Genomic DNA, 26,229 nt, shown 5'->3' with positions numbered 1-26,229 from the left:
GCCTACACAGAGGCTGCATCTCAATACTGTACACTGGCTTCCTCTCCTCTGCGGGCCAGACACACAGACGCATGAATAGGGATCAAATCGTACGACGTACATCATTGTCCGTATTTGTCCGTCAAAAGTGCAACTCAAGCCAACTATTTTCAGACGAGTGCCGACGAGTTTCATCTGTCGAAAGACAGACCATTTGTGCATTTGTCAGACAATCTCTGTTGTCATTCATCTGTAAACAGATAACTCCCATTGAAAAAGCATTGGCTCCATCCGAAATACTCAAACACAAAATCAGTGTGCTCATGGCCTAAATGAGTGACACACAGCAGGACTGGCACCTACAGAGGCTGCATCTCAATAGTCTACAGAGGCTTCCTTTCCCTCTCCTTCATCTACAATGGTCTGAAAACTATGTACAAGTGAAAGCAACTTGGGGCATCGTCTATTTGAGACTTGCTTTGACGTTTTCAGTTATTTTGTGCTATCGCAGGTCAAGAGGAGAGGACAACATTGTAGAGATGAAATATCACTCCGCACGAGTATAAGCCACTCAAAACGGACAGACTGACTCACACCTTGAGAAGAGAGAAACTAGGGCCTCCCGGGTGGCGCAGTGGTTAAGGGCGCTGTACTGCACTGCCAGCTGTGCCACCAGAGACTCTGGGTTCGCGCCCAGGCTCTGTCACAACCGGGAGGTCCGTGGGGCGACGCACAATTGGCCCAGCGTCGTCCGGGTTAGGGAGGGCTTGGCCGGTAGGGATATCATTGACTCATCGCTAACCAAGGTTGCCACGGTGTTTCCTCAGACACATTGGTGGGTTGGATGCGTGCTTGTTAAGAAGCAGTGTGGCTTGGTTGGGTTGTGTATCGGAGGACACATGACTTTCAACCTTCGTCTCTCCCGAGCCCGTACGGGAGTTGTAGCGATGAGACAAGATAGTAGCTACTAAACAATTGGATACCACGGAATTGGGGAGAAAAGGGGGTAAAATTCAACACAAAAAAAAAGAGAAGAGAGAAACTGTCAAGGGACAAAGGGAGGGAGAGGGGAAGGAAGGATATGGAAAGGAAAGTAGGCATGGAGAGAGGGTGGTTTGGAGGATAAGAGCGAGGGAAGGAGAGTAGTTGTATGCTTACCATTCTGTTGGGGTAACGTAGGACTACTGGTTGGACTGGAACTGCTGGAATGAAGGCCCCTGAGAGAGAGAAATGTTACAGAGTGTGTGTCTGTGCATATTTGTGTGTGTCTCTGCGTATGTGTGTGTGTGCATATTCATAATCTCCCATATATACCGTATACCGGTTATTTGGAAATAGTCATGGGATGGTTTTTCAATACTGTTGTAACTATATATTTTTTCATAAATGTGAATATTTCTAGGTACTTTTTAAGCATACTGAAAAAAAGATATGAAACGCAACACGTTCATAAACTGAACTTTTCCAAGATAATCCATCCACCTGACAGGGTTGGCATATCAAGAAGCTGATTAAACAGCATGATCACTACACAGGTGCACCTTGTGCTGGGGACAATATAGAGCTGACCCTATTTAGTCGACTGGTCGATTGTTTGGTCGCTAGGCTGTTGGTGGGCCGAGCAGTCTAAAATATATATGTTTTTATGGCATATGAGACACCGGTCTGATTCCCGCCCGTCTCAGTAGACAAATCCATTGCTGAGGCTGCGGGGTTGGCACACCATTATTTACCATTAATTCCCATAATTTCTCATGTTTTGTTACGGTAATTTCTGTTAATGCATTCAATATATTCTTATTACAATCTTTAACCTTTCTCATTGTCTAGGGGGCCGCACAACCTAGGCTACATTTGTGAGGAACAAGTTTTCATTGTCGTTTGTTTGTGGCGCTGTCAATGTTGAGTAAGGACGCACACCTGAATATACATAGAAGTAGGCCGAGGCTACCTGGCCTGTGCGCAAATGTAGACCTATAAAATGTGCCCATTTGGGGATCTGATAGTCTTAATGCACCACCACTGTGGAACTTCTCAAAGTAATACATTCTTCACCTCAAACAGCAAGTAAACAAAGTCTGTTCTTACATGAATTGAGAATGACATTAGTTCCTTAACTCAGCCTAGTTGAAAAATCTTTCAAGCCCTCTTTCAATAACCACTCATCTTGAAAAGGGTAAAAAAAAAATAAAAAAAATAAAAGTCATGCTCTGGTCCAGTGGAAACGTCATAAAATAGGCCTACCTGATTATTTCTTATCCCTTGCGCAAATAGCCTACAACTATGTCTGTCTGGAGCTGACTGGAGCAGGAAACTGAGGGCCCAGAAAATGTTACACAATGTTGCAAGTTCGCTAGTGCTAGCTTCAGATTGGACCAAGTTAATAGTTGACACAATGTTTCAAGTTCCTTGCAGACAGGCCATGCATAGCCAATTAGATTTATAGAATACTTATTTTTTATTAAGATATTTTCTACCTACAGGCTGCAATGTTATTTGTTGGCCTTATGTAGGCTGTTTATATAGTTGGCAATGGCAATAGAAGTTACTTTGAGAAAAAATTTAACTACATGATAATAATTTTGAGATACGAAGACTATTAGAAATGAAAATAAAACGGTTCAACGAAAATGTGCACTTAAAAATAATAACTGGTATGCAGATCGGTAGAAAAGGTAAGATAAATTGTCACTCCAAATGGTAGGCTATTCGTAGCATTACAGCAGGAGCTGGCCAGCAGCAGTAGGAGAAAGAGGGTCGAAAGAACAGACAACAGTCTGAGACAGCCCTAGGACAACAAAAAGCTGATAAAATGTGCAGTTTTGTCACACAACACAATGCCACAGATGTCTCAAGTTGAGGGAGTGTGCAATTGGCATGCTGACTGCAGGAATGTCCGCCAGAGCTGTTGGCAGAGAATTTAATGTTAATTTCTCTACCATAAGCCGCCTCCAATGTCATTTTCGAGAAATTGGCAGTACGTTCAACTGGCCTCACAACCGCAGACCAATGTGTAACCACGCCAGCGCAGGACCTCCACAGCCAATGAAACGGAGGAGTATCTGTCTAATAAAGCCCTTTTGTGGGGAAAGAATTTGCTAGGCCTGTCTCCCCAGTGGGTTAGGCTGGCTCCCAAGTGGGTGGGCCTATGCTGCGTCCCTGCCCAGTCATGTGAAATCCAAATATTAGGGCCTAATGAATATTTAAATTGACTGATTTCTTATAACTCAGTAAAATCATACATTTTGTTGCATGTTGAGTTTATATTTTTGTTTGGTATAAATACCTGCAGTTAACTTGTGTCATTTCACCCACCTGTCACATAACTGTTCATAATGAAGCTTAGCGGTAGAACCCAGTCACCTTATGTTTGTTTACAAACACAACATTAAGAGACTGGAGCCTTGGGAGTCACTCACTTTTGTGCAACATGAGTCAGGTGACGTAGTTACAGTATGGAATTCACAACCAAATGTTTGCCAGCTAGATGTATTATAACTATTAAAGTTAACTGTCTAAAATGTGCTAAATGCTCTGTAGTTGTGCTTTTGGTTTGCTAAATGAGTAGCTAGCTAGTTAGTTAGTTATCTAGCTAAGTGGTTAGCTCGTTTCATAATCAAGCTGTGCTTGGTAACAGCAGAGAATCTCCTCCTGGATCAAGAGCCTTGCGGTCTAATATTTGTTTTGCGTGTGCAGCAAACTGTCAGTAGCATTTTTGAGTTACTTGTATAACTTGATGAGCTGGGATGTCTGCCCTGTAAATTGTTTGTCAGAGACTGTATAGAATGTTCGCAATGACTTAGTTAGCATTTAACTAGCATTCACCATGGGAATTTACATGGACTTATTAGCATTGCTAACCTTCACATTAGAGACTCAGTGGGGTTTGAAAACCGTGCCCTTTGTGTTCAGTGCTGCTATTACCAAATAACCTGGGATGGCATAAGGTTGGTATGAAGGTATGACAATCTGGACAACGCCCAAGCCTAATTCACACTCGGTGGATGACTGACATTCTGACAACCTTCTGTGTGTGTGTGTGTTTAAGATGACTGACAACCTTCCCCCTGAGGACACATAACGTCAAAATCCTGTGTTAATGGTTACAGTGTTATACAGTAGTACAGCCTGGTCATGAAACTGCTGGAGACTACCCTGACCTCTGGGTGCAATGGGACCATTACCACTAGGATACTGTAGGAGTTATGACTGGATGATTATGTAGGAGTATGGAGAGAGGGATGAGGAGGTATGAGAGGGAGAGAGAGGAGAGAGGGGGCGAGAGAAAGAACGAGGGGATAGAGAAAGAGGGAGAGAAAGGGGCATATGCATGTAAAGATCGGTGAGATTGACATTTTAGTAAAGCAGAGAGGAAGAGATGAGGGAATTCAGAAAAGAGAGAGAAGATCAGACAAAAGTGAAAAGAAGGGAAGATGAAAATATGATTGAGACATACTGTATGTCAGGGCTGTTTGGCAGAGAGCCAGTGAGTGGACTAAACCAGCGACACATTGGCCACTAAATCCAGACAAGACCGAGGTACTTATTGTTGGAGCCAAAGCACAGTGAGAGAATTTAGCCTCACATTTTAATTCATGGGCAATAAAGGTAAAACACCAAGTAAAAAAACCTAGGTGTTGGTTTTTAAATCAATCCACGATTGTGCACCCCAATACACGTCAGACATGTTTTTAAGTTATGTACCCAGTAGGTCCCTCAGGTTCTCTGGCCTTTTAACTATCCCAAAGCCTAGGATCAAGAGGAATGGAGGTGTATCCTTTAGTTAATATGCCCCCAGCCTCTGGAATAGCCTGCCAGAGAACCTGATGGGGACCAAGAGACATGGAAAGGTAGCTTTTAGTTACTATGTCCCCAGCCTCTGGAATAGCCTGCCAGAGAACCTGATGGGGACCAAGAGACATGGAAAGGTAGCTTTTAGTTACTATGTCCCCAGCCTCAGGAATAGCCTGCCAGAGAACCTGATGGGGACCAAGAGACATGGAAAGGTAGCTTTTAGTTACTATGTCCCCAGCCTCAGGAATAGCCTGCCAGAGAACCTGAGGGGGACCAAGAGACATGGAAAGGTAGCTTTTAGTTACTATGTCCCCAGCCTCAGGAATAGCCTGCCAGAGAACCTGAGGGGGACCAAGAGGCATGGAAAGGTAGCTTTTAGTTACTATGTCCCCAGCCTCAGGAATAGCCTGCCAGAGAACCTGAGGGGGACCAAGAGGCATGGAAAGGTAGCTTTTAGTTACTATGTCCCCAGCCTCAGGAATAGCCTGCCAGAGAACCTGAGGGGGACCAAGAGGCATGGAGAGGAGAAAGCTTTGCTTTTCCTTAGGGTGCTTTTTATTTGTTCACATTTGACTGTTATTCTTTTCTTTTTTTTTATCCTCTTACTTAAATATTTCATTTTATTTTCATTGTTTTTATTTCTTTCTTCCTGTGACGACCATTGTATTGCATTTCTGAAATGTGCCGTATGAATAAAAATGGATTTGGACAGACAACCCAGAGTTAAACTGAAAGCTGGGTTTAAAGGGGCAACACTACACAGACTGGAACACGCTTAGATAAACAGGGATTTACAGCTCCAGTCAGAGTTGGTCAGTGAAATTCCTAATATATAACTATTTACCTTTGCCATAGCCCAAAATATAACAATGTTACTCCATTGTTTACAAACAGCAATGTATGTCTTTCCTTGCATCTAGAGCCCTGTCTATGAAATTGTGGTGACATTTCCCTAGCCCCAACCCTCAGCTCTATACCATCACAATCTGGAGCCCTGTCTATGAACTTGTGGTGACATTTCCCTAGCCCCAACCCTCAGCTGTATACCATCACAATCTGGAGCCCTGTCTATGAACTTGTGGTGACATTTCCCTAGCCCCAACCCTCAGCTGTATACCATCACAATCTGGAGCCCTGTCTATGAACTTGTGGTGACATTTCCCTAGCCCCAACCCTCAGCTGTATACCATCACAATCTGGAGCCCTGTCTATGAACTTGTGGTGACATTTCCCTAGCCCCAACCCTCAGCTGTATACCATCACAATCTGGAGCCCTGTCTATGAACTTGTGGTGACATTTCCCTAGCCCCAACCCTCAGCTGTATACCATCACAATCTGGAGCCCTGTCTATGAACTTGTGGTGACATTTCCCTAGCCCCAACCCTCAGCTGTATACCATCACAATCTGGAGCCCTGTCTATGAACTTGTGGTGACATTTCCCTAGCCCCAACCCTCAGCTGTATACCATCACAAATGGCGAGGACACCATTTTGTTGTTTTTTCGTTTCCCAGAATGTCGCTTAACTGAACAGGGTGAGACAGGTTTAGAAAAGCATGGCTTATGGGGACAGGACAATGACACAGGGGTAGAACAGAAGGGATTACTCTGTGGGGACAGCTACAATGAAGAGGGGTCACTAGTGGGAACACACACACAAAGCGACAACACACACACACACACGCTGAACAGAAATACACACACATGGAAGTGCGCATTCAAGACTCACATACACAGTGACAGGCACAAGGGGTGCAATTTTCAAACCCCACTGAGACTAATTCAAACATTAGCAATGAGAGAGAGGGCGAGAGAGAGACGCACACACAGACAGAGAGAGTGACGGCGCGAGAGAGAGCGTGCGCGCAAGAGAGGAACAGCGAATGAGAAACAGCGAGCGCAACACAGAGCGCGAGAGCGACACAGAGCGCGAGAGCGACACAGAGCGCGAGAGCGACACAGAGCGCGAGAGCGACACAGAGGACAGAGAGACAGAGACACAGACAGATGAGGACCTGGTCAGCATAAAGAACACATACCAGGCTTGAATGTGATGAGGCAGGATCTGTTGGTACACGTCCCCTCTGGAAATATCATTATCTGCAAACACACACACACAGTACACACATGGGTACTTATCTAAATACACAGTACATTGAATTAGACTTCCAAGATTGAGGAAGGTTGGTCTTTACGTTACCTGAGGCCACTCCCCTCCAGCGTGGGCTCTGCGTTTGATCTCCTCGACAGTCTTCTTGCGAGAATCCTGGTCCGACCGTGACACGAACACTGGCCTTATGAACTTTATCAGAGCTGGTGGGGCAGGGAGAGACAGAAGGGGATGAGGGAAAGACATTGGGGAGAGAAAGAGGAATGATATATTGATATTATGCTGTGCTAATCTAACTATAATAATGTTATAATGACAATATGGTCATCATTAACACCTGGTCTCACCACCTCATACTGTTCCTCTCTTCAACTGTCATGTCAACTCTGATAACCTCACTAACACACAACAGTCAATATCTATCAGAAGACTATGGTTCTCACTGCCCCTGACAGAGACTGGGGTGGGTTTCTCAGTATGCATACTACCGTGCTCCACACTCTCATGCTCTGAGCGCATTCTCCGACAACCTTCTCTTGAGTACATTCTTGTGAGGTTGAGTGTGTGGAGAACGCAACTGTATTACCTCACGCTGCACCTCCCCATTTCACTGAACCTTCTTCCAGCCAGGACAATGGCAACCATACAAGATGTACACAAACCAAATGTTTTACTGCATAATTATAAGCTAGATATGTGAACTGTAATAATCTAGCTAGCTAGCTAGTTAAACAGGCAAAATGTCCTAACACTAATGTTATGCAAGGTAGATGTACATATTTTGTGGGTAGCTACCAATTCTTCGTGGCTAGCTAGCTTTCCAGTTTGCCCTATTGACTTACTATAGACATGGGACTTACCCATTCACTGATCGGTCTTTCAGCCAGGACAATAGAGACAAAACAAGATATACACAGATATACTTTTCTGCTCTTTTGCACACCAATATCTCTACCTGTACATGACCATCTGATCATTTATCACTCCAGTGTTAATCTGCAGAATTGTAATTATTCGCCTACCTCCTCATGCCTTTTGCACACAATGTATATAGACTCCCCTTTTTTTTTCCTACTGTGTTATTGACTTGTTAATTGTTTACTCCATGTGTAACTCTGTGTTGTCTGCTCACACTGCTATGCTTTATCTTGGCCAGGTCGCAGTTGCAAATGAGAACTTGTTCTCAACTAGCCTACCTGGTTAAATAAAGGTGAAATAAAATAAAATTTTAAAAAACAGTTTTACTTCATAACTATCAGCTAGATAAATGTGAATTGTAACAATATAGCTAACCAGATAGTTTAAGAAGCAAAAATGACCTAAAACTAATAATAGGCAATAGATTAGTGGGTAGCTAGCTAACTATTCTTTGTGGCTATCTGGTTAGCTAACAGTAGTAGCTAGCCCTATTGACCTATTATGGGCTTGCCAGAATTAACAGCATTTATTTACTAATGTATCAAGATCAAATATTGTAGTCAGGCAACACACGAGATGTGAAGAGGCAACACACGAGATGTGAAGAGGCAACACACGAGATGTGAAGAGGCAACACACGAGATGTGAAGAGGCAACACACGAGATGTGAAGAGAAAACATTTCATTGCCAAGTCGGAGTGTATTTTCTATCACTTCCGTTCAAATAATGGCCACCATTGATTTGAACACATTTTGCATATTTTTTTTAAGTGGTTGCGTCATATTTCTTTGCATACCTTCCATTGAAGCTCGTGCATCGATGCATGCTTCAAAATATGTACAAACGGAGTACGCATTCGAGAAGTGCCCTCCATGCTCCGTTTCGCATACTTTCATTCGGACTCATACTCTGACCCTCCCGCGCTCCAATTTGCGTGCTTGGAGCACGGTAATATGCATTTTGAGACACACCCAGAGAAAAATGAGGAAGACTGCGGTACCAGAGAGAGAATGAAGATCAACAGACCGGGAAAGAAAGAGATGAGGAAGACTGTGGAACCAGAGAGAGAGAATGAAGATCACGACTAGAGTACACACTTCCCTAGACAGTGAGACAGACTGAAAAGGCCTGACAAATCAGGAAGAGGCAGAGAGAAGGCAAAAGAGAGGTGAGGAAGACAGTGATATTTAATGAAGATGAGAGAGATGAAAATGAGGACGACTACTCACTGCCCCAGACGGGGATGTTCTTGCTCTCGGTCTTCATGACGATAGAGGCCATGGTCATGGTGACGGGGATGGCGTCAAAGTAGGACGAGTGAGGGGCCAGGGTGAGGATGGGCGCCTGCGAGGGCGGAGCCGGTTCCCCTTTCACCCTCACCCAATGGAACCCTCCACAGAACCACATGGCACGCATGATCCCCCTCAGGGCGATGTCACAGATCCTGTAGGAGAGAGACTGATTGAGGGCGTGTGTGTTTATTTTCTATTTGACCTTTACTTACACAGTTAAGTAAATTAAGACTTGTTTGCAATTACGTCCTGTTGTGCACACGTGTGCGTTTGCTTGCCCTGGCAATGTCAATTGTATCCAAACCTTCTACAAATATTCCACAATATTTGTCATTATCAGGTGTTTCATTTTATACACCGAGTGTACAAAACATTATATTGAGTTACACCACCGTCGAAAGCATTCCACAGGGATGCTGGCCCAGGTGGACTCCAAAGCTTCACACAGGTTGGCTGGATGTCCTTTGGATGGTGGACCATTCTTGATACACACGGGAAACTGTTGAGCATGGAAAAACCCAGCAGCGTTGCAGTTCTTGACATACTCAAACTTGTGCGTCTGGCACCTACTACCATACCCCGTTCAAAAGGAACTTCAATATTTTATCCAGCCCATTCACCTTCTGAATGGCACATAAAACATCCATGTCTCAAGGCTTAACAATCCTTCTTTAACCTGTCTCCTCCCCTTCATCTACACGGAGTCATAGCATTTACCTGGCCAGTCTCATGGAAAGAGCAGGTATTCCTAATGTTTTTCTGTCACTCGCTCACTCACACTGACACACACAGTGACAGGTGTACCTCCTCCACCAGGTCTCGGTCTCCACGGCCAGTTCAGATCGTCCCAGAGAGGCAGCGAAGGCAAAGGGCCAGGCCAGCAACATGAGGAGCACTGCAAAGAACAGCCGTACTGGGAACACAGTCACCGTCATCACACCGATCTGAGAGAGAAAGGTGGAGAGACTAAGGCAAATGGTCATGCATTCATACATAAAAACACAGAAATAGAGGGGTACAAATGATCACATCTAAGCGATTGGCCCACAACACACAGTTCAGGACAAGCAGCTCTTTCTGTGTAAACAAGTAAAACTACTATAGCTTTGCCTTGGGCCTACACATTTCCCCTTGTATGAAATCAAATCCAATTTTATCAGTTGCGTAGAAATATTTTGCAGATGTTCCAGCTCCAACAGTGCAGTATACAAAGCAATACAAAGCAATACACACAAACTCCAAAAATAAATAAATAACAGAACGAGCAATGTCAGAGTCCAGAATATAAAGGGTCTGAATAAGTATGTAAATGTGATATTTGTTTTTTTATCAAAATTAAAATAATAAACTTTTTTTCATTTGTCATTATGGGGTAGTGTGTAAATTGATAATTTTTTAATTTATTTTTTTTAAATCAATTTTACAATAAGGCTGTAACCTAAGAAAAAGTGGAAAATGTCAAGGGGAATACTTTCCGAAGGCCATGACTAGAAAAACAGTATATACATATGAAGTGGGTAAAACAGTACGTAAACATTAAAGTATGTTTTCTCCAGAGTGGTCAGTGCTGGTCTATTGATGAGCAGTGTGAGGATGTGGAAGTGTGAGGATGTGGGGAAGAGAGTTAATAAATTAGATTGACCCATCAGGAACGGCTCTGTTGAAGTAGAGACTCGGGCTTGCCTTTAACCATCAACCATACAACAATGACAGACATACAGCTAATCATCCCTCCTATCTTTCTCCTTGTTCACTCTATGCTCCTTATGTTAGCGCAATCATGGTCGATGCATACATTAGCTCATACAGAACAAAAAAGGTCATTAAGGTCAAAGGATCATCTGAGATCAAAGCTGATAACTATTGGCCCGTCATCCCTTGCAAGGAATATGGTCATCTTGTGTGTGTGTGTGTGTGTCAGTGTCATGTCATCACGCCTAATAACAGGGTCAAAATGTCACAGCCAGAGGTGGAAAAAGTACCCAATTGTAAAAGTAAAGATAACTTAATAGAAAATGACTCAAGTAAACGTGAAAGTCACGCATTAAAATACTACTTGAGTAAAAGTCTAAAAAGTATTTGGTTTTAAATATACTTAAGCATCAGTAGAAGTATAAATCATTTATCATTCCAGATAGCCAGGGACACACTCCAACATAATTTACAAGATCAACCAGATCAGAGGCAGTAGGGATGTTCTCTTGATAAGTGTGCGAATTGTCCAATGTTGCTGTCCTGCTAAACATTTGAAACGTAACTAGTACTTTTCGGTGTCAGGGAAAATGTATGAAGTAAAAGTACATTATTTTCAGAAGGAATGTAGTGGAGTAAAAGTTGTCAAAAAGATATGTAGTCAAGTAAAGTACAGATATCCCAAAAAACAACTTAAGTAGTACTTTAAAGTATGTTTTACTAAAGTAGAGGAGGAAGACAACTCACTGCCCCAGACAGCAAACACTGTCATTTCAGATCCCATCCCCCCTCTATTCCTCTCCCTGGTCCTCTCTCCATCTCTAGAGATCTCTTCCCTCTCCTACTGGGTGTTACAGTAGTGTGTTGTTGTTCTCCATATTGTACATCTTATCTGTCTATTGCCTTCTCTCTATAATTATATTTCCCTCTCTCCATCTCTGCCTCCCTTCATTACAATGATGTGGTCTCCTTTCCTCTCTATGATTTGCTTCTGCTCTCTTTCCTTGTTTAAAAGTAGCCTAGGCAAAATCCGACCAATCCGTGGAGGGAATTACTTTCTACAGACTTCCATATGCCATTGAGACCAGTAGCCTATTGTTTTATAAAGACTTCCATATGCCATTGAGACCAGTAGCCTATTGTTTTATAAAGACTTCCATATGCCATTGAGACCAGTAGCCTATTGTTTTATAAAGACTTCCATATGCCATTGAGACCAGTAACCTATTTCTCTCATGTTCTGTTGTTTTGTTTTCTTTCTTTCATTGTCTGGTAGCAAAAACATTTGTGCGTACCCTACTGCCTTGTGCGCATTGCTGCCCTAATAATGTTAAGAAAAAAATAGTTGACCAACATTTTAAGCTAAACGTCCTGATCTATTGCATCAGATTCATTGCTTTTTTAAAGTTTTTTTTTTTAATGTAGCCTAGGCGTACTGGTTCTATGAATTTGGGATCTATCGTCCCACAACTGTGGGAAGGCAGGGGGTCTAGTGCTTAGAGCGTTGGGCCACTACCCGAAATGTTGCTAGATCAAATCCCCGAGCTGACAAGGTAAAAATCTGTCGTTCCGCCCCTGAACAAGGTAGTTAACCCACTGTTTCTAGGCAGTCATAATAATAATTTGTTCTTAACTGACATGTTAAATAACATTTAAATTAAAAACGGTCCCAGAGTCTGGGCTATTTCTTTCTTGACAAGCTGACCAATAGAATAGGTCGAGGAACTTAAAACTTACTACACTCTCCACTACTGTCCCGTCGATGTGGATAGGGGGCTGCTCCCTCTGCTGTTTCCTGAAGTCCACGATCATCTCTTTTGTTTTGTTGACGTTGAGTGTGAGGTTATTTTCCTGACACCACACTCCGAGGGCCCTCACCTCCTCCCTGTAGGCAGTCTCGTCGTTGTTGGTAATCAAGCCTACCACTGTAGTGTCATCTGCAAACTTGATGATTGAGTTGGAGGCGTGCATGGCCACGCAGTTGTGGGTGAACAGGGAGTACAGGAGAGGGCTCAGAACGCACCCTTGTGGGGCCCCAGTGTTGAGGATCAGCGCGGTGGAGATGTTACCTACCCTCCCCACCTGGGGGCGGCCCGTCAGGAAGTCCAGTACCCAGTTGCACAGGGCAGGGTGTCAGGGAGGGTGGAGGGGATATGGTCCTTGACTAGTCTCTCAAAGCACTTAAGTCGTTTAGCTCAGTTACCTTAGCTTTCTTGGGAACAGGAACAATGGTGGCCCTCTTGAAGCATGTGGGAACAGCAGACTGAGATAATGATTGATTGAATATGTCCGTAGACACACCAGCCAGCTGGTCTGCGCATGCTCTGAGGACGCGGCTGGGGATGCCGTCTGGGCCTGCAGCCTTGCGAGGGTTAACACGTTTAAATGTTTTACTCACGTCAGTTGCAGTGAAGGAGAGTCCACACGTTTTGGTAGCGGGCTGTGTCAGTGGCACTGTATTGTCCTCAAAGCGAGCAACGAAGTTGTTTAGTCTGTCTGGGAGCAAGACATCCTGGTCTGCGATGGGGCTGGTTTTCTTTTTGTAATCCGTGATTGACCGAGACCCTGCCACATACCTCTTGTGTCTGAGCCGTTGAATTGCGACTCTACTTTGTCTCTATACTGACGTTTAGCTTTTTTGATTGCCTTGCGGAGGGAATAGCTACACGGTTTGTATTCGGTCATGTTTCCGGTCACCTTGCCCTGGTTAAAAGCAGTGGTTCGCACTTTCAGTTTTGCGCAAATGCTGCCATCAATACACATTTTCTAGTTTGGGAATGTTTTAATAGTTGTTGTGGGTACGACATCGCCGATGCACTTGCTAATAAACTCGCTCACCGATTCAGCGTATTCGTCAATGTTGTTGTTTGACGCAATGCGGAACAAATCCCAATCCACGTGATAAAAGCAGTCTTGAAGCGTGGAATCAGATTGGTCGGACCAGCGTTGAACAGACCTGAGTGGCGGAGCTTCCTGTATTAGTCTCTGTCTATAGGCAGGGAGCAACAAAATGGAGTCGTGGTCAGCTTTTCCGAAAGGAGGGCCTTATATGCGTCACGGAATAACAATGATCCAGGGTTTTACCAGCCCTGGTAGCACAATCGATATGCTGATAGAATTTAGGGAGTCTTGTTTTCAGATTAGCCTTGTTAAAATCCCCAGCTACAATGAATGCAGCCTCAGGATATGTGGTTTCCAGTTTACATAGAGTCAAATAAAGTTTGTTCAGGTCCATCGATGTGTCTGCTTGGGGGGAATATATGCGGCTGTGATTATAATCTAAGAGAATTCTCTTGGTAGATAATGCGGTCGACATTTGATTGTGAGGAATTCTAAGTCAGGTGAACAGGACAATATGCTGCATTTGCTGTAGGCCTATTGTTTACCTTTTTGTTGGTGACATTTTGATATCTTGATAATATGCAGCTGTTTAAAGGGCAAATCCACTAATGAAACAATAACAAAATGGCCACCCCGCCTGTTTTGGTAAAAAGCTGAGGGATGGGCATGGATAAATGTGACCACTCTCAGATTAATAGACAGAGCTCTGGATGCAAGGACTGACCATCCATGATATCAAAAGTATTGTTTTAACCATGTTATGAGGCTATACAGTGTTTGTTTACATTTACAATGTTTACAAACATTGGAGAAAAACAAGTTTATATTTTGGGTTCTCATGGAGTGTGACAGTTGAACTAAGCTCATGAGGAATTTATAAGTTATATTCTTCAAGAATCAATGGAAATAAACTTTTTTCAGGACCCTGTCTTTCAAAGATAATTAATAAAAATCCAAATAACTTCACAGATCTTCCCATGCTTGTTCAATGAACCATAAACAATTAACGAACATGCACCTGTGGAACGGGTATTAAGACACTAACAGCTTACAGACGGTAGGCAATTAAGGTCACAGTTAGGAAAATTTAGGGACACTAAAGAGGCCGTTCTACTGACTCTGAAAAACACCAAAAGAAAGATGCCCAGGTTCTGCATGAACATGCCTTAGGCATGCTGCAAGGAGGCATGAGGACTGCAGATGTGGTCAGATGTCCTTACTGAGACAGCGCTACAGGGAGACAGGACGGACAGCTGATCGTCCTCGCAGGGGCAGACCATGTGTAACAACACCTGCACAGGATCGGTACATCCGAAAATCACAGCTGCGGGACAGGTACAAGATGGCATCAATAACTGCCCGAGTTACACCAGGAACAAACAATCACTCCATCAGTGCTCAGACTGTCCGCAATAGGCTGAGGGAGGCTGGAATGAGGGCTGTAGGCCTGTTGTAAGGCAGGTCCTCACTAGACATCACCGGCAACAACGTCGCCTATGGGCACAAACCCACCGTCGCTTGACCAGACAGGACTGGCAAAAAGTGCTCTTCACTGACGAGTCACGGTTTTGTCTCACCAGGGGTGATGGTCGGATTCGCATTTATCATCGAAGGAATGAGCGTTACACCGAGGCCTGTACTCTGGAGCGGGATCGATTTGGAGGTGGAGGGTCCATCATGGTCTGGGGCATTGTGTCACAGCATCATCGGACTCAGCTTGTTGTCATTGCAGGCAATCTCAATGCTGTGCGTTACAGGGAAGACATCCTCCTCCCTCATGTGGTACCCTTCCTGCAGGCTCATCCTGACATGACCCTCCAGCATGACAATGCCACCAGTCATACTGCTCATGCTGTGCATGGTTTCCTGCAAGACAGGAATGTCAGTGTTCTGGCATGGCCAGCGAAGAGCCCGGATCTCAATCCCATTGAGCACGTCTGGGACCTGTTGTTTTGGAGGGTGAGGGCTAGGGCCATTCCCCCCCAGAAATGTCAGGGAACTTGCAGGTGCCTTGGTGAAAGAGTGGGGTAACATCACACAGCAAGAACTGGCAAATCTGGTGCAGTCCATGACGAGATGCACTGCAAAACTTAATGCAGCTGGTGGCCACACCAGATACTGACTTACTTTTGATTTTGACCTCGTTCAAGGACACATTATTCAATTTCTGTTAGTCACATGCCTGTGGAACTTGTTCAGTTTATGTCTCAGTTGTTGAATCTTGTTATGTTCATACAAATATTTACACGTGTTAAGTTTTCTGAAAATAAACACAGTTGACAGTGAGGTCGTTTCTTTTTTTGCTGAGTTTAGATAGTGTTCTTGTTTTTGAAAGAAAAGCACATTCTTTGTCCATTAAAATAACATCAAATTGGTCAGAAATACAGTGTAGACATTGTTAATGTTGTAAATGACTATTGCAGTTGGAAACTGCTGATTTTTATTGGAATATCTACAGAGGCCCAAAATCAGCAACCATCACACCTGTGTTCCAATGGCACGTTGTGTTAGCCTTTAAATTGATAAACTTGGATTAGCTAATGGACCATTAGAAAACCCTTTTGCAATTATGTTAGCACTGCTGAAAACTGTTATCCTAATTAAAGCAGCAATATAACTGGCATTCTTTAGACTAGTTGAGTATCTGGAGCATTAGCATTTGTGGGTTCGATTACAGGCTCAAAATGGCCAGAAACAAAGAACTTTGTTCTGAAATTCGTCAGTATATTCTTGTTCTGAGAAATGAAGGCTATTCCATGCAAGAAATTGCCAAGAAACTGAAGATCTCATACATGCTTTGTACTACTCCCCTCACAGAACAGTGCAAACTAGCTCTAACCAAAATAGAAAGAGGTGGAGGCCCCGGTGCACAACTGAGCAAGAGGACAAGTACATTAGTGTGTCTAGTTTGAGAAACAGATGCATCAAGTCCTCAACTGGCAGATTCATTAAATATTACCTGCAAAACACCAGTCTCAACGTGACCAGTGAAGAGGTGACTCCGGGATGCTGGCCTTCTAGGCAAAGTTGCAAAGAAAATGCCATATCTCAGACTGGCCAATAAAAATAAAAGATTCAGATGGGTAAAAGGACAGACAGTGGACAGAGGAACTCTGCCTAGAAGAGCAGCATCCCAGAGTCACCTCTTCACTGTTGACGTTGAGACTGGTGTTCTTCGGGGGGAAAAAAATGTTTGGCAGTGAAACAAGGCTACTCAGGCGAGAAAATAACCTCACCCAAATGTATATCCCCATTGGAAAATATAAATGGGCTGTTTGAAAATGTGAGGGAATTTTTATTTTATTTTTAAATATATTTTTTTGTAAATGTGAATTACATTTGTATTTGGTGTACCCTAGTTTGGGAATACCTGGACTACACCACTACTGTCATCCTTACCTCCACGCGCTTTTTCGAATTGGATAATCTTTGGATGCCGACGGCAGTCGTACCATTTGAAGAAATCGCTTGGAATGTAGCCTACAATAGCCTATTCCCCCACAATCCATCAAACCCATTTGGTGTGTCATCATAGTGGTCTCTGACTTGTGGTCAAACTCGCTCAGGTGGAACAAACCTTTTTTTCCCCAATGCTGATTTGAATGTCATTGAGAAAACAGAGAAGTGTCAAAGATTTGTCTTATTGGCACCATGGGAGAGCATCGGCCATATACCCGGTGAGTGCACACTGCACACGTTCACTATCATTGTGGGTCAGTGCCACGTAAAAGTTCGTTTTTGAACAATAACTACCTCATCCAGTCATATTATATTTCTCTCCCCCCTTCTCATAGGCATATTATATGACCAAGGTCATTTTTATTGCTCTGTTTATCAGTTTCAGCAGAGTAGGCTACCCTGTAATTTGTCATATTAAAAAAATATTCTGCTAATGTCTCCAGTCATAGAAAAGTGTAGCAGAATTGCATGAAATGTGGTTTTCCCCAAGCAAAGAAAGAAATGTATCTGATAGGGCCTATAGCCCAGGCCTCTACACTACACACGCTCAGCCCATGCATTGAACAGTATTTTTTGTGAACAGTGATTGAGTTATATTATGACTATCCAATCTACTTGTCACATTACACATAGTAGGCCCTCTTACATACTATACTGTAAGTCTGCACATGCAATGATGCATGGAATGTTATATTATAAAGGTGAATTTTTATGGACAAAATGTGCTTCCCCAATCTTGAAATCTCACACTCCGCCAATGCATAAGCTAGTGATCTTTTAAGATTCATTACCATAACCTAAATATGATTTGTCATTGTGAGCACCATGGGTGGACGCCATAATCAGGTTAGGTAGGCTAGGTACATTTCTCAAATGTCCGGTAAATTAAAATGCTGCCGGTCAAACGGAAACCCTGGCGCACACGTAGGGGTGGGTCTCTGCCCTCTAAAGGCGTCCTCATGCATATATTATGACAGCACTTTCTGACGATTTTTCTGGTCTACTGCAAGATTATGATTATTTTTTATTACTTTGTGCACATGACAGTTTTCTCGAGGCAAGCCGAAGTTCGGTTGCCGAAGTGTATGCCCCTTCGTCAGTGATTGGTCAACAGTAGGGATTCTTCAATTAAAATGGTTGTTGACTCGTTTTCATGCATTTTTTTTTATACTTGTGAAATACTGCACCAAACATCTTAGTTAGATGTACAACTAAGATCTCCTCCGCAACAACAGCCAACTTAATGACAGATTTCGTGAGTTACCTTACACTGAACACAAATATAAATGCAACATGTAGAAATGCAACAAGTGTTGGTCTCATGAGCTGGAATAAAAGATCCCAGAAATGTTTCATACACACAAACTTCACTCTCAAATTTTGTGCACAAATTTGTTTACATCCTGGTTAGTGAGCATTTCTCCTTTGCCAAGATAATCTATCCACCTGACAGGTGTGGCATATCAAGAAGCTTGATCCTTACACTGCTGCACCTTGTGCAGGGGACAATAAAAGGCCACTTTAAAATGTGCAGTCATAACACAATGCCACAGACGTCTCAAGTTAAGGGAGCGTGCAATTGGCATGCTAACTGCAGGAATATCCACCAGAGCTGTTGGCAGAGAATTTAATATTCATTTCTCTACCATAAGCCACCTGCAACATAATTTTAGAGAATTTCACAGTACGTCCAACCGGCCTCACAATCGCAGACCACCCGTAACCACACGAGCCCAGGACCTCCAAATCTGGCTTCTTCACCTGCAGGATCGTCTGAGACCAGCTACCAGGAAACCAAAGAATTTCTGCACAAACCGTCTCAGGGAAGCTAATCTGCATGCTCGTCGTCCTCACCAGGGTCTTGACCTGATTGCAGTTCGGCGTCCTAAACGACTTCAGTGAGCAAATTCTCACCTTCGATGGTCACTGGCACGCTGGAGAAGTGTGCTCTTCATTAATGAATCCCGGTTTCAACTGTACTGGGCAGTTATAGAATGTATGGCGTCGTGTGGGCAAGAGGTTTACTGATGTGAACGTTGTGAACAGAGTGCCTCATGGTGGCATTGGGGTTATGATGCAGGCAGGAATAAATCTACAGACAAACACAATTGCATTTTATCAATGGCAATTTGAATGCAAAGAGATAGTGACATGATCCTGAGAACCATTGTCGTACCATTCATCCGCAGCCATCACCTCATGTTTCAGCATGATAATGCACGGCCCCAGATCGCACGGATCTGTACACAATTCATGGAAGCTGAAAATGTCCCAGTTCTTCCATGGCTGCATACTCACCAAACATGTCACCCATTGAGCATGTTTGGGATGCTCTTATTAACAGAAGCTGCTATTATTTAGTTGCATCATCAGTGCCGCCAGGGAGAAATGCAAACCCCAAGGACTTCAGCTCCCTGGGCTAACTAACACTAACTAAATGTCAACAAACACGACGTGTATGACAGCGTGTTCCAGTTCCCGCCAATATCCAGCAACTTCACACAGCCATTGAAGAGGAGTGGGGAAAACATTCCACAGGTCAAAATCAACAACCTGATCAACTCTTTGCAAAGGAGACGTGTTGGGCTGCAAATGGTGATCAAGCCAGATACTGACTGGTTCTGGTCCACAGGTGCATATCTGTATTCCCAGTCATGTGAAATCCATAGATCAGGGCCTAATGAATTTATACAAATTAACTGATTTCCTGTAACTCAATAAAATCGTTGATTTGAGGAAGTGTATACTGGATAGTGAGTCAAACAGTACTAGGAGTTCTACTTGGGGCCAATTGAACCCAGACGCCTTAACTTCCCATCTGTCCTTCAGAACCAATCCACCCATCTGCTGCTGCTAGGGTCACACACACACATCACAATGGTCTTTGGAATCTTGGTTTGTTGACCTTCGTGGTTGTCAAATATAACAAACTATCCTCTCTTTCTACCTTTCTACCTCACACCCCCCCCTCTTTCTTCCTTCCGGTCTATGTCACCGATAGCCCCAATCCCTTCTTTTTCCTCCATCCCCTGCACTCCCTCTCTTTTTTCTATCCCTGTACTTTCACTGATAGTATGACCTTTCCATCCTCCGCCTCTCTCCCACCCATCTCCCTCCTTCCGGTCTGTGGGGGATAGTCCCAGATCCCCCTCTGGGTGTGTCTGTCAGTCTAATGAACCAACAGCTTGAAGTGCTTATTAGCAGAAGCTGATGTTATTATTTAGTTGCATCATAAGGGCCGCCAGGAAGAAACGCAAACCAGAAGGACTTCAGCTCTGCGAGGGCTAACTGAACCTAACTAATGTCAACACACACACACGCTACTCAAAGAATGCAGACCTTATCCATAGGCTAAATGGCAGACAGAGACACTACAATAGAGATTCAGTCAGTGAGTGACTTCTTTATTAGGGACGTTTTGTTAGTTCATTGTGAAGTTAATTCATTTGGGGTGTTTTTGTTGTTTTGCAAACTCCTCTTCTTCAAATAGGCCACCTGGGAGAGAGAGAAGCCTGAGGGAGGAATGTACTTACATGTGTTGGTGTGACACACACTAAAACGTGTTACCCAGTTATATGACTCTGTTGCCAGCTGCGTGAAGGGAACTAGTGTTTATCTTCAGGCAGAGAGAGAAAGGCAGCTCTTAAATGAACCAGTGTGTGTGTGTGTGTGTGTGTGTGTGTGTGTACATAGAATGGAAAAACACACCTGGACAACTTCACAGTAAGCGCAGGTAGTAGGCTAGTGAGAACAAGACTGAGATAGTGAACTGTAGTATGGGTCTAACTCAACTAGCAACCTTCACAACTCTGATTGGCCCAAGTGTGTGTGTGTGTGTGTGTGTGTGTGTGTACTTCAGCCCAAGTAACCTCCACCTTTTTCTGTCCAACTAGCCTAACTATTACTTTGATCTGAGTTTAACAATAATGTAGATGTAATCTTTTACAGACATGCAACAGCAATGCAATTGGATACACTGTGACAGTCTTCTAAGAAATACAATTTAAAAGGCCAACGTGCTCGTGTTACAATAGAAAAGACACACACATTTCCAGAGGCTTGGCCTAGATCCAGAGACTGGAATAATTAGCACCAGATTCAGAAGCTAAATGCTGTCCCAAAGTCTCTGTCCTTTCTGCTCCTTTATCGAGTTACGTTCTTCCCCTCGTCTCTGTCTGCAGTGTGTGTGTCGACATTATGTGTAAAGTGTGTGTGCATGTGCGTGCGCACACGTGTGTGTGTGTGGCTGTGTGCAAAGCAAGCCTCCTGCTGCAGGAGTAAACTTGTTCGCCGTGTTTCTCTCCCACTGCTGGCACAAAATGTTCTGTGCCAAAATGGAGGCAAGTTTCCTGGACACTGTTGAGAAGGGCTCTCCATCCCTGTTCCTGGAGAGCTACCTTCCTGTAGGTTCACTCCAACTCTCATCTAGCGCACTTGATTCTAATAATTACCTGGTTGATAAACTGAATCAGGTTAGTTATAACTGGGGTTGGAGTGAGAATGTACAGTGAAAGGCATGCTTGCAGTTTTAAAGAAACACGACTCCTATAACCAGAGCGACCTTACGTCTTCCTGCGCGATTTCGATTTTCGATACGCCTAATGTAAGGATGTAAGGATTCCTATAGGCCTAATGTAAGGACTCCTATAGGCCTAATGTAAGGACTCCTATAGGTCTAATGTAAAGACTCCCATAGGCCTAATGTAAGGATTCCCATAGGCCTAATGTAAGGACTCCATATAGGCCTAATGTAAGGATTCCTAATAGGATTCCTATAGGCCTAATGTAAGGATTCCTATAGGCCTAATGTAAGGATTCCTATAGGCCTAATGTAAGGATTCCTATAGGCCTAATGTAAGGATTCCTATAGGCCTAATGTAAGGATTCCTATAGGCCTAATGTAAGGATTCCTATAGGCCTAATGTAAGGATTCCTATAGGCCTAATGTAAGGACTCCTATAGGCCTAATGTAAGGACTCCTATAGGCCTAATGTAAGGACTCCTATAGGTCTAATGTAAGGATTCACATAGGCCTAATGTAAGGACTCATAGGTCTAATGTAAGGACTCATAGGTCTAATGTAAGGACTCATATAGGTCTAATGTAAGGACTCATATAGGTCTAATGTAAGGACTCATATAGGTCTAATGTAAGGACTCATATAGGTCTAATGTAAGGACTCATATAGCTCTAATGTAAGGACTCATATAGCTCTAATGTAAGGACTCATATAGGTCTAATGTAAGGACTCATATAGGTCTAATGTAAGCCTAAACTATCAAAAATCTCTTTCTGGTGCTCCTTACATTCTGTTTGGTGCTTAATGTTTTTTAAAGTGGGAGCAGTGTGTATGGGTTTGTGGACGAGAGAGTGGTGTGTGTGTTTATGAGAGGGAGACAAAGTGAATGTGTGAGGGAGTGTGTGGTAACTGAAGAGTAAAGAAGGTTTTATGCAGTTTTCCCAATTGCCACAACGACATGCAGATCATTATGCATATTCCTCCCTATTCCTCCAGCCAAGTCACAGGTAGGCATTTGCAAATATGAGCAAAGTAGCCATTCTATTCAGTGTTATTATACAGTGGGAAGTTAAATTCAATATATGTTGTATTGAGTAGAAGTGTGAATACAGCCCCACAGTGGAGGTGTCATATTACCCATAAAACCTAGCGGTCAAGCGGGGAAATGGTTCCAATCGTTTTTCCACCCTTCATTTTCCCATAGGGAATTTTAGGACCACTTCAAATAAACGCTGTGCTTCGTGTCGGTTTACCCTGACGTGATGTTTTAATAACCTTGGAAATCTCTCTCATACAAGGTGACTTATCAATATAGTCGGCTCTACTTACTCTGATAGGAACATGCTATTTAGCATCAAAGTAGACATTGTGTAAGACTACAAATCCCTGCAAGCTCCTTCACGCCATCTCTAGCGGACACCTTCGCTAACAGGTATTGTGTCAATTTAAAACTTCCTACTTGGCCTGGTATTGTATCGTTAGTAAAATGTTGGTATCGTGACAACACTACAGGAGGGTAGCTCTCCAGGAACAGTGTTGGAGAGCCCTGCTGTACAGTAGATGGCGGAGAGTGACTGGGACACACCCTAGTCCTGGGGCTGTGTGAGAGCTGAGAGACCAAGGAAACAGGAATGGGACATAACACATTTCCTGCACTTATAGGAAGAACGCCGGGTATATTTTCTAATGTTATTGTAATTAAAGTCAGTTACATTTCTCTCACTCCTCAAAATACTAACTAGCTACACACATTCGCTAGAATGTTACGGTCAGGAAATGGAACACTTGGTGAAAATTAGGAAGATCATTTTCTGAACGATGCCATATGCTACAGCCATTCTGTCCTTTGCAGCATGGTCTCATAGTGACAACTGCATGTCCAAGCCCCATGGCTGTGTTTAGAAGGCTAAACAGAGAGCATGGGGACAACTGTGTGTGTGTGGTCTTGTTCTTCTATCCAATGGTCTTGTTCTTCTATCCATTTTAAACTTAAGGGTTAGGTTTAGGTGTAGAGATTAAGGTTAGGGGAAATAGGATTTTGAATATAAAAAAACAAAAAGTAGAACTCCATGAGGATATAAGAATGTGTGTGTAATCAAATTGTTTTGGGGCATACACAGTTTAGCAGGTGTTATGCAGATAGATGCAGCGAAATGATTCTGTTCATTAACGTTATTTCCTATCATTCAATGAGATAGAGAAAGAATGTGTGCGTGACCCAGATCTATTCAAAAGCCACAGTATGCAACCCTCCCTTTAACAGTGAACGCTGTCCAGTCATTTAGGACAACAGTTTTACAGTTGACTGCTATTATTGGACGTGGAAATCCAATGCCAACGTTTGACATGCAAATGATGAAAATCAATATCACCAATTCAATAGCTACAAAACGTTGGCTCTGGTATTTTGTAAATAAACTCTTCTTTATTTGATCAAATCACCATAAAATTACAGCATATGTTTAGATTTGAGTTGAGTCCCTAAATGTAGCTTATGGTCGAGATAGACCAATTATTTCTAGCTACATGCAACAACAAGCTTAAAAGGCACGGAAAACTTGGTGGGCGGAGAAAAATCAAGTATCTACTAGTAGCTAGCCTGCTAGTACCTACTGTAGAACATAGTAATGTTAACTGTCTAGCTAACAGGCGAAATAAAACATCAACACATCATTTGAATGTTCATTAGATACGATGTCATGAAAAGTTGAACGGTTGCTTACCCTGATTTTCTCCAAGGGAGTGAATCGTAACTCGTGAACGAAAGGATTTCTGAACGGGGGAGGCAAGTCCGACCCATCTTCATTCTCCGAGGAATGATGCTGCTTATTTGGCAACTTCATAACTGAAAACAAATAAACAAACAGTTATCAGTTAGCAACAGGTTCTCTTCCACAATAAACAGACAATGCTTCTTTGAAATCGACTATGTAGGCTAGCTACACGGTGCTGATCTGTCGGCTCGAGGACCATCAATTCGTTCTCGTCTGTGAGGGAGATGACGTATGTGTGGTGAGCAACAATACTGAAATCGGTTGTTTGCCTTAAATAAAAGTTCTCCAAGTTCCCCATCTAGTTGGACTAGATGCTAAACAGGTTTGGGATGTTGCTATATAGGATCAACTGAAGACAATAATTAGTTAATTTGACAAAAGTAAAACATCAGTTGAAATCGCACTGTGATGTATTAGACATCAGAATTGCATTGGAGGCATACTTATATTGCAATGTATAGTCTTACCTATGGCACTTGGGTCCATGAAATGGGCTATCAGCCTACTCAGTGACACTCAGAACACATCTGTGAAGAGCATAGGTGAGGCTGTACGTTACAATATGAATGGTGATTTCCCACAATTAAAGTACCACAATAACAGTTGTGACACTAATATGTGTGTGTGTGTGTGGGGGGGACTCATGATGAGTTCCCTTTTTTTGTGGCACCCACCCCCATCAAAGTTGCCCATCCTTGGTCTTGTCCAATTGTGGCACGATTCCACTATTTTAACCATTTACATGTTTCAATTGGGACTTTTATTCTGAAGGCAAACCGCCGATTCCACTATTGTTGTTCACAACACACTGGTAGGGAGATAGATGTGAGGCGGTGAAGGGAGGATGGCTAATTTGAGCATGCAGGGACTGCGCACGCGTATTAAGGAGTCCCTTTTTCTGAGATCACTTTGGAAGGTGTAGGATCCTTTTAACACTTTTTTTGTACAGTGGTGCCACAAATTCACCACACATGCCACACACAGACACAGGCACAGACACAGACACAGGCACACACACATCGATAACTGATATGTGTCTTTGAGAAGTGCCAGATACCTTTGAGTGTGTGTGTACGAATATGTGTGTGAAGTTGTAGTGCTTCCTCTCTCACCTGATCCACCAATAAATGTGTTACTCAGTGCAGATTAGTCTCATTGACTAGACGTAACATAGTAAACATAGATCTGGGACATTCTAATTAGCATAATATGTTATGTTAGGTATGGTTACATAAGATAGAAGGTTACTTGAGGCAAAAATGATAGGAGGGTGGTTGGTCTGAGGGGTGAGCGTATAACGGAAACATCTAGCAAAGCAAAGTTTGCGTGTTCGAATCTCATCACGGACAACTTGAGCTTTTTAGCTACTTTGCAATTACATAGCATACAATTAGCCACAACAAATTGTAATTCCTAACACACCATACCTTTTGTAAATCTGTAACATATTGTATGAATTGCAATTCATAATATATCATAGGGAATAGATGATGGACAGCCACAAATGAATACTTAACAAACACAGACAAAATAATATGAAATGCTCTGAGACCATGTTTCTCAGTTTGAAGTCTTTGGGTCTCTCTTGTTTTAGCCTGGTCTCATAGACTAGACGTAACATAGTAAAGGTACACTCAAATTAAACTGAACAAAAATAAAAATGCAACATGTAAAGTGTTGGTCTCATGTTTCATGAGCTGGGATAAAAGATCCCAGAAACGTTCCATATGCACAAAAAGCTTAGTTCTCTCAAATTTTGTGCACAAATTTGTTTACATCACTGTTGTGAGAATTTCTCCTTTGCCAAGATAGTCATCCACCTGACAGGCGTGTTATATCCAGAAGTTGAT

General features: G+C 43.0%; 1 protein-coding gene across 3 annotated transcripts in view; it reads right to left on the bottom strand.

Annotated features, from left to right (window-relative positions):
- LOC115131403 (lysophosphatidylcholine acyltransferase 1-like) overlaps positions 1–24,894 on the bottom strand; it is a 35,962-nt gene extending 11,068 nt beyond the window's left edge. The window contains exons 1-7 of one of the 3 annotated variants that reach the window (XM_065020374.1): positions 24,847–24,894; positions 24,329–24,450; positions 9,899–10,038; positions 9,032–9,246; positions 6,974–7,086; positions 6,813–6,873; positions 1,138–1,196 (exon numbers count right to left, since the gene is read on the bottom strand). In XM_065020374.1, coding sequence (XP_064876446.1) covers positions 1,138–1,196; positions 6,813–6,873; positions 6,974–7,086; positions 9,032–9,246; positions 9,899–10,038; positions 24,329–24,450; positions 24,847–24,865 — 729 coding nt within the window. In that variant the 5' untranslated portion in view covers positions 24,866–24,894. Of the gene's footprint in view, positions 1–1,137; positions 1,197–6,812; positions 6,874–6,973; positions 7,087–9,031; positions 9,247–9,872; positions 10,039–24,328; positions 24,451–24,548; positions 24,619–24,846 lie in introns of those variants that run through there. The other 2 variants (XM_065020375.1, XM_065020376.1) reach the window with 2 other exon arrangements.
- Positions 24,895–26,229: the final 1,335 nt, after the last annotated feature.

The sequence above is a fragment of the Oncorhynchus nerka genome, linkage group LG7, assembly GCF_034236695.1.
Source record: "Oncorhynchus nerka isolate Pitt River linkage group LG7, Oner_Uvic_2.0, whole genome shotgun sequence".
Taxonomy (NCBI): domain Eukaryota; kingdom Metazoa; phylum Chordata; class Actinopteri; order Salmoniformes; family Salmonidae; genus Oncorhynchus; species Oncorhynchus nerka.
The sequence above is the reverse complement of the archived record's forward strand: the minus strand, read 5'-3'. Positions and strand labels throughout refer to the sequence as shown.